The sequence below is a fragment of the Antedon mediterranea genome, chromosome 3 (assembly GCF_964355755.1).
Source record: "Antedon mediterranea chromosome 3, ecAntMedi1.1, whole genome shotgun sequence".
Lineage (NCBI taxonomy): Eukaryota > Metazoa > Echinodermata > Crinoidea > Comatulida > Antedonidae > Antedon > Antedon mediterranea.
Genome location: NC_092672.1, coordinates 37508746 through 37518161, shown reverse-complemented (window position 1 = coordinate 37518161; position 9416 = coordinate 37508746). Strand labels below are relative to the sequence as shown.

Sequence of the window (9416 nt, the reverse complement as noted above, 5' to 3'; positions counted from 1 at the left end):
CCTGTTAAATTTACCGTTTATTTGACATGACAATCACAAATTCAGCTTGATCTTGATTGGTCAGCTGGTGAATGGTGGTATAATATGTAGAACATATTATAAAATTGTTTGTTTGTTTGTGTAAATAATTTTGGCAGGATCCAACAAGCTCTGTTCCCAGCCGTTTTTAAGATATATACAGTAAACTAATGACTGTAATTTGTTATATATGTATATTACATGTAATCACTTTCTTGTACAGTTCATTTATTTGCCAAAAAGTTGCAATGTTATGTAAATAAATTTTCAATATTCTATGTTCGTTCGTCTGTCTGTCTGTTTATTCTATAATTAAAATTGTGCACATTTCAAAACATTAAGGCAAATGATTTCATTATTTTATTAAAATACCTTCAATTTATAAACATGTCTGGTTGTTGTGAGCTTAATTACACACATGATTGTGTCGTCATGTTGAACCATATACATTTTTGTGTTATAAATTTATATTTTTATGAATGTTAAGAACCGTTTGTTGTATGATAATATAAAACAAACTCCAAAAATGTGAGGCAAGAGAATATTTCGAACTTTATTTGTTCATCTTGAATATAATTATATTTTGTAGCAAATATCTATATAGTCAAAATTCCCATTGAAAAGTTTTTGCATTCTAATCAAATGTCCTATACTTCTTATGAAACCTTAAGTTTCAGATATGACAAGTTTTTGTTAAAAAACTGTGGTAGCCGAGTTGTGATGGAGAGATTGCGACCCTGATAGATTTCTGGTAAAAATATCTGGTGAGCATGAAGGTGCATCGGCATTGTGCGAACTTTGGCCTGTCGGAGTCTAAATCGCTGAAGCATTTCAACTGGAAGTTTCTGTAAAGAGTAAAAAATGTGTCGACGTTGACGTGAAACAAAGAAATATTTACTTAGGCTATGTTTCCTGTACCACTCCTGTGTTCACTACTTCTGAACTTTACGTTGTCACTTTGTATTCAATATTCAAACCATCCACGTAGCTTCACTCATTCTACACAAGTAATTCACTGAACCACTGAGTCTACTAACAGGTTTAAATCTAGAATGATTTGCTTACCTGTGGGGCAATTTTATTGAAATGCGAGTATTTGTGATCCCCTAGTATGGGACAACCCAGACCAAATGCCATGTGACAGCGTACCTGGTGTTTTACACCTGTAAATAACAATTATGATTTAGAAAGAAAATATGACGACTTTAAAGGCAAATTTAAGATACTTTGGATAAATAGTGATATAAACTTGTCTTCACCTGTAAATAAGATTAATTATGATTTAAAAAAGAAAATTGTACAATAAATTTTGGATAATAGTGATATAAACTTTGTCTTACCTGTAACCGCTTGAACTTCGACGAGGGCAGCAGTACCATTATCATCCAGAACTCTGAACTTTGACACAGCCTTTGTACCAAAAGATCTGCTCTTTTTTTGCCATAGATTTTTGTAGACATCGCCAATATCAGGTTTTAAACTCATCTAGAAAATAGTTCAAATTAAATGTAAAAGGATATTGTGAGACTTAAAAAAGTAAGGGTTTACTAGATTCAGGTTCAACGTTACCCTGTGCTTTCCTTCAACTTCTTTTTCAATCATCGGGATATCTAACATTCCTATAAAAAAAATGGAACATGAAATAACTTTTATGAATAATATTTGAAAATATAATTTGAATTGCATTTGAAATAAATTTACCTTTATTTGGTTCTGGAACGCCTACTGTAATAACCCTAAAAATGAAAAAAAAAATTTTTTTTATAGTTTGATAAAGAAAACGGTCATTATGGATCATTACACTCTAAACAAATTTCTTACCAATATTTTTTACTGATCACATGATTTCTAAACATTGCCTGTAATTTTAATTTCATTTCTTCAGTTTTAGCAAATAGCATCACACCAGTAGTCTCCTTGTCCAGCCTGTGAACCATGTGAAGTGTCAAGTCTTCTTGTTGTCCTGGCAACATTCTAGCCAATCGGGGCAACAGCTCCTCAATGTTATTCACAACCCCTGGTCCACCTGAATTATTAAGATATTAACTTCTTTATTAACTTACTTTTTTGTTGTGTGATAGGTTAAGTATTAAAATATTCCTCTTTAAATGCTTTATATTAGCATGAAGTCCAAAAAAGATCAAGAAAAACCAGTACAAATGACTAAATACTGTTCTGGAAAGTACTGTCATGATTTAGATTTATACATTTATTAGTGTGAATTTCTTCTGCTCTGCAAATACCATGTTTTTGCTGATCGTATAAAGCTCTGTCTACACTTTCAACCTAGTTTGACAAAAAAAGTGTGATGTTCCCAAATATGGTAGTGATATCATATGCCCAATAACATCATCATGTCCATATATGGGCACATCACATTTTTTTTGTCACATAAAGATTGATAGTTTAGACCATGGAGAAATTTCTCCATGTTTAGACAGAGTTTTACTTTAAGTTTACATGCATTAATGTTTTAGCTGATCTTATAAGTTTATTAAAAAAAACAAAGTACCATGACATGGCAATCCATACGGCTTGTCTATTGCAAGAATTTCACCTGCAAAAACAGAAAAGAGTTAAAAATATAAAGTTTGTGAGTAAATATAGAACATCAACAGTTTGTAATTGCAAGAGTTGCTAAATGTAAACGATCCATTAACCTTCATTGTAAATGATTCTTGATTTGAGAATACTTGTTACTTTTGCTGGAGGTACCCTCTTTAAATCCGGCACTGTATCTGTGTAAATCTTAAACCCTTTACTGTCAAACCCAGTATTCTTGCTACTTGTAACTAAATAAAAAAGAATTTGAGTTAAAATGTTAAATACAGAAATGAGAAATATGTTTAATATTTTTATTTTCCATGAACTTTTGTAAAACTTTCGCACTTTATTTTTTTTCAATTGTGAAATCTTTAAATTTATGAATCTCGAAAGTAATCAAATTTTAGATTGGTAGTTTGTAAATTGAATCGGTACATTTCACACTTTCATTTACCAGTTTCACTTCGTAAACTGTCTCGGACATTCATTGCAGCAGCTTTGGCCGGGGATAGTTCTGATGCTTTTTGTTTTTCTGCATCTTTCCTATTTTTCTTTTCTGTACCATCAAATTGAATATAAATTGTATTTTCATTTTCTTCTATTCCTCCGACATCTGGTAAGTTGTCATTTATTTTTAAATCATGTGTAGAAATGTTACTATAAGAGAAAATATTTGAGTCTGATGATTCTTGATTGCCATTATTCTGTGGTTTATTTGTCGACCGCACAAATGGGTCTTGGCCCTCTGAAAAAGTTTCTTTAGGCACCCTAAATGGTAGTTTCCTAGGTACAAAAACTACATCTCCGGTACTCAAACATCTAGAAAATACACAAGAATTTATGTGTGAATTCAAGCGTATAAACACACGAAAGTTACAAAATAAGTTCATTATAATAAGTTGATTACATAAATTACAGAATAAATTTCATTAGCAAGTGAAATTTCATGATATGTAAAAATTATATTCATAAACTCAATCAGCATTTTTCAGGCCATGGGCGCAGACATATTGAATTACGATGCATTCTGGGAATTATTAATCATGAAAATTTGTAGAATAGATTAAGTATGCTAATTATATTATCGGAAATTGCAATTAATGTAAGCTTAAAAATATTTTTATAAGTAATGTATTTATTTTATTGAAATTAAAATATTTAGAAGAAATACTTTGTTTTTATGATTGGACCTGGACTGGATGTCTGTTGTGAAAACGGTGCAGCACCGCGAAGTGTGGGTAGGCCTAGCCTAAGTTTTACTTTTGTTGATTAACAATGGGTATTTTGGAGAAGATTGCTGAGATCGAGGCAGAAGTAAGTATTGGAAAACTTTTTGATATATGTTAAGGACTTTTTTTGTAGTAAAAATTAGTTTATTTGTAGCCTAAAAAGTCCATTAATATGATAAGATTGAAAATGAACGGAGAGCAGCTGTGACGGTATGTGTGCCGCCTGGATTGATCCTTCCATCATGGAGATGAGAGGGTAGGCCTAGGTTAGGCTAGTTAAGTGCGAGTGTAGGTAGGTGTCACAGATAGAGTTTTATGGATCATAAACAAAAAAATTATCAAATCCTAATATTAATCTTTTAAGACTTTATTTATGTTTAATAAGATTCGTAAGATTGAATACTGTTTAGTTATTAATATTAATATTATTAAATTTGTTTGTATTTTTTTATCTGTTTTTGCTCCACAATAATGTCAAATTCAAAGTAAGAAGAGTTTGTGTTAACTGTGTAATGCTTTTACTCCAATTAAAATATCATAATTAGACTTTTCACTATCCATTATTCTTTTCAGATGGCTCGAACTCAGCGAAACAAAGCAACAAGCAGTCATTTAGGTTTACTTAAAGCACGTCTTGCCAAACTGAGAAGGGAATTAATTACACCAAAAGGCGGCTCAGGTCCAGCTGGTGAAGGTAAGGAAATATCACGCAACAGTATTGACAGCTATATGAAAAACAAACAACTTATGTACATATAATAAATATGTAAATCAAAGAGCTGCATAGGCAGGATATAGAAAAAAATCAAGATCAAATAAGTTAAAACTGCCTCAATATAGATTTATTTTAACGACATGTTTCGGGCATAGCCCATCATCAGGTGAAAAGAATTGTAACAAAGGATATATAATAAATATGGCTGGCAATGATTATTGAATCATCAATCATTATTGAATTATCATGCATAGGCAGGATATAGAAAAAAATCAAGATCAAATAAGTTAAAACTGCCTCAATATAGATTTATTTTAACGACATGTTTCGGGCATAGCCCATCATCAGGTGAAAAGAATTGTAACAAAGGATATATAATAAATATGGCTGGCAATGATTATTGAATCATCATGTAAAATATGTAATCAAATCATCGTTTATTTCAATAAAAAAAAAACAAAAGAATGTAACAAACAGGTCACAGCTTGGAGGACCAAGCATATTCAGGCCAAAACAAGACAACAAATACAAAACACTAAAATAAGAAGGTAAACATATAGTAGAAAACACATCCAAAAGGCATACAATTCAGATGGTTTATGTTGTGTATATTTAATTATATATTTTTTTTTATTCTTTAGGTTTTGATGTTGCTAAAACGGGAGATGCTCGAATTGGTTTTGTAGGTTAGTGTAAAATTACCAAATACACAATAATGTAGTTGGATTTGAATTTACAGTACTGTACATAGACAGACAGGCATAGATACAATAACAGACATACTGACGTTGGGGTGCCTGCATAAGGAGGTGGTTTCCTGGTTAAATGTCAAAATGAATAAACTGAGGAGGCTATTCATTACAAGTTATGCTTTCATTAAGGCTCCTTTATTTAAGTTATTATGCATGATGAGGTGGTTGTAACCTAGATTCTTGGTTTTCTATGTGAATTTAATTAAATTAGGTTTCCAAGTTAAGTCTCCGAATGAATAAATTAACATAATGACTGTTCATTTTGTTGTTGTTTGTTCTAACACAGATAACCTATTTGCGTAATCTGTACATCAAATGTTAAATATCCTTTAGGTTTCCCGTCAGTTGGTAAATCTACACTTCTCAGCAACCTCGCTGGTGTCTACTCAGAGGTTGCAGCTTATGAATTTACAACACTTACCACAGTGCCTGGTGTCATCAGGTACAAAGGTGCCAAGATACAGGTAATACACACACTACCTCTCTCGCACTCTAATTCCTAAAGCTCTGCCTACATTATCAAACTTTATGTGACAACAAAATTTCACACTTTCTTTGTCGAACAAGTTTGATAGACAGAGCTTTATAAATAGCTACTCTATCCACTTGCATTTACCTTAGTTTATCCCATTAACCAAGTGAATAGCTCCCTCTGTATGTCCCCCAATTCACTCAACTCGTGTATTCAGTTTAAATAATTGAGGATGTCACTTTCTTGTGTACAGTAGTTATACAGTACTGTAATAGATAGAATGAAGATTTTCATTTTTTCTGTTAATTAATTTTGTTCTGTTTTTACAGTTACTTGATTTGCCAGGTATTATTGAAGGAGCTAAGGATGGTAAAGGTCGTGGTAGACAGGTCATTGCAGGTCAGTAGTATATATTAATACTTCAACCAAATTTAGAACGTGCCTTGTTTAGCAATTTAGAAATTACTATAGAAATGCTGATGTCTAAAATTCTTTTAATTGCGCCCTCTCTGGTTTGGCCAAATTTTGTGATACAATACAGTATTTCATTTTTCAAGTTGGAACTGGGTTTTGATACCATTTTTAAAATAATACATCATATTATTGACACCAAGCTTATAAGTGTGTAAAGCTCTGTCTTCACAATCATACTTTATGTAAAAAAAAAATGTGATTTGCCCATATATGTACACAATGATGTCATGTCACTACCATATTTGGGCACAACACACTTTTTTTGTCAAACTAGTTTGATAGTGTAGACAGAGCTTATAGAAAGGGTGTATGAAACCAATACATGATGAATATGTGATGTGTTTTCTTTCTTGTAGTTGCAAGGACATGCAGTTTAATATTGATTGTCTTAGATGTACTAAAGCCACTCAAACACAAGAAATTGATTGAGCATGAGTTGGAAGGCTTTGGAATAAGGTAAGGATATTTGTCAACCTCAACAACGTTTATAATAAATTCCTTTTAATGGTATTTAACCTAGTAATCACCTTGAAAAGTAAACTGCCGTATACGAATTGGTGAAATTGAACTAAATCATAAATGAAATATGAAAACAAAGGTATAGTATTTTGGAAACTGCAAACAGCTTTTTTGAAAAGAGCAAAATATATTTTCTTTTTTTTGTATATGATTAAATCCAGTTGCATTAATTTTATTTATGATCAGGTTGAATAAGAAGCCTCCTAATATATCATACCGAAAGAAAGACAAAGGGGGAATAAATCTAACAGCCACATGTGCCCAATCACAACTCGATCTAGACACCGTAAAAAGCATCTTATCAGAATATCGCATCCACAACGCAGATATCACGCTACGTCACGACGCATCAGCAGATGAGTTAATTGATGTAATCGAAGGAAACCGAGCTTACATCCCATGTATATATGTACTTAACAAGATTGATCAAATTTCTATTGAGGTAAATATAAATAAAATAAATAGATATTAAAATTATTTGTTAGTCCAGTTTACAAAAGGTATGGCTGTACAAACATGAGCAAGTTTAGGTTTGAGAGGATTGACATTTAAAGTAATTTTATGTCACGATTACATATTCCTGTTTGTGGATCTGGCATCAATAATAGATGGATTTTGATGTAGCATCAAGAGAAAAATTCCTGAATGATTGAAATCAAAACGGTACTGGGTTTGATTTACTAGCGTTCCTGCTCCCAAAAGTCATCCATTCATAGAAGCACTGAGGAAGAAAGTTTATCCGTGGTGACTAATAGAGTGTGGTCCTGGGACATGACTATACTTGGGCTTTAGTTGATAGAAGATTGGGACATTTTGTTAGAGATAGAGTATACGATGCCTAATTATATTAGTATAAATAGTTGGATGTACTAGAAACCAGTGAATATAGTGAACTCTTTGTGATGTCAGAGCATTAATAATCTTTTTTTTTTTCAGGAACTTGATATCATTTACAAGATCCCACATTGTGTACCAATTTCTGCTCATCACAAATGGAACTTTGATGATTTACTGGAGAAAATTTGGCAGTACCTGACTCTTGTTAGAATGTATGTGTTATTTTCACAGTATTTTACATACTAATTTTGGTTTTAAGTAATATAGTATAAAATTTACTCCAAATAACGAGAGTCAAGCCATGATTCAACATTTCGATCTTTATTTGATCATCAGAAATGAAAAATACAGTCAATTCATAAGTATGTAAATGAGATATAAACAATTAGCCATGCAGGGTGTTACGAAGAATTGATTTTAGTTTTATATTTGGTTTTATAATTTTTTTTTTTAAACTAATTTAAGTGTTTGAGACGGTAAAAACAACTCACTGTTCATTTTTTTTAAACAATAGACTGATAATTAATAGTTTGTGATGTCACATTTATCATTATAGCTACACGAAACCAAAGGGACAGTTACCGGACTATGAAGCGCCAGTGGTGTTAAAAACTGACCAGACAACAGTGGAAGATTTCTGCAACAATCTACACAAATCTATTTTAAAAGAACTAAAATAGTAAGTTTGATGATTGAAAATGTTCATCTGGTTTGTAGATATAAGTTATTTTTCCAAAATAGTAAGTTTGATGTTTAACAGTAAATTCCTAGTTTTTGTAGCAAACAAATGTAATATGGTTGGCAAGCTTTGTGTACACTATCAAACTTCATGTGACAAAAATATGTGATATGCCCATATATGGACATGATGATGTCATATCGCTACCATATTTGGGCATATCACTACCATATTTGGGCATATCACTACCATATTTGAGCATATCACTAAACTGATAATATATACTGGGCTTTAGTGTGGAAGTCTTGCATTAATTTAAATGTAATCATTTTGTCTTATATTAATTTTATTCATTTTGTTTTTCAGTGCGTTAGTATGGGGGTCATCTGTCAAACACAATCCACAGAAGGTCGGCAGAGAACATGAACTTAACGACGAGGACGTTATACAGATTGTAAAAAGGTAAGTACTTTAAAAACAGTAAATAAATCCTTATTGACTTAGCATTTGTCTGTCATCAGTTCGGCCCTTACATGACAATTAAGAATTATCTTATCTCATCTTATTTTCACAAAGCTGGGTTTTAAAAGTAAGCTCTAATTTCATTTAATCTCCTTTTATTTTGACAGAATTTAGTTATTATATCCACCAAGCAGTGTCAAATCAAAGTCACTATATATCATAGACTCAACTTCACAATACAGGAGAAGCTACAGCGAGAAGTTGAACAAGGATTGAATTTAAGTTATTGTACTGTACCACTCAAGTATTAAATAATGTGTACGATATTATATTAAATATGATTTTCAAAACGTATTATATTACCTTAATATGATTACTGAAACTTGCAATGATTTTGAAATTTTATCTGTAAGTAGGAGGATTTAAAGAGTGTAACTATATTAAACGTTGGTATTGATATTCAGTATTGTACCTGACAATGTTAACAATAAAATAAATACTGTAACACAAATATCTTTATGATTTGTCATTATTATTTCTGGAAAAATGTACTATGGAATATTATACATACTGCTGTGTACTATTACAGCATTAACCCAATATAATATGTGCTTGCATTATTATGCAAGCACATTAATTATTTTACATTTTGACAATAAAGAGATATGTAATTGTCCTAGAACCACTTTCTGGTACACTTTTACTTAAAGATGTA

The 9416-nt window shown here is 31.5% G+C and overlaps 2 protein-coding genes across 3 annotated transcripts; one reads left to right on the top strand and one right to left on the bottom strand.

The window, feature by feature from the left end:
* Nucleotides 1-531: 531 nt before the first annotated feature.
* On the bottom strand, nucleotides 532-3575 carry LOC140043944 (pseudouridylate synthase RPUSD4, mitochondrial-like). The gene is made up of 9 exons (XM_072088439.1): nucleotides 3017-3575; nucleotides 2679-2810; nucleotides 2531-2575; nucleotides 1840-2044; nucleotides 1720-1754; nucleotides 1588-1637; nucleotides 1359-1503; nucleotides 1084-1181; nucleotides 532-863 (listed from the first exon to the last, which is right to left on the bottom strand). The coding sequence occupies exons 1-9, from the start codon at nucleotides 3450-3452 to the stop codon at nucleotides 675-677; spliced, it is 1335 nt and encodes a 444-aa protein (XP_071944540.1). The 5' UTR covers nucleotides 3453-3575; the 3' UTR covers nucleotides 532-674.
* A 182-nt stretch (nucleotides 3576-3757) lies between these two features.
* Nucleotides 3758-9008, top strand: LOC140045490 (developmentally-regulated GTP-binding protein 1). Of its 2 annotated transcripts, XM_072090414.1 has the most exons (11): nucleotides 3758-3876; nucleotides 4365-4485; nucleotides 5148-5192; nucleotides 5592-5722; nucleotides 6060-6129; nucleotides 6561-6660; nucleotides 6910-7165; nucleotides 7660-7772; nucleotides 8117-8239; nucleotides 8606-8701; nucleotides 8869-9008. In XM_072090414.1, the coding sequence occupies exons 1-11, from the start codon at nucleotides 3838-3840 to the stop codon at nucleotides 8873-8875; spliced, it is 1101 nt and encodes a 366-aa protein (XP_071946515.1). In that variant the 5' UTR covers nucleotides 3758-3837; the 3' UTR covers nucleotides 8876-9008. The 2 variants fall into 2 exon arrangements, with proteins under 2 accessions (XP_071946515.1, XP_071946516.1); XM_072090415.1 differs by lacking the exon at nucleotides 8869-9008 and having other exon boundaries at nucleotides 8606-8705.
* The last annotated feature ends 408 nt before the right edge of the window (nucleotides 9009-9416 follow it).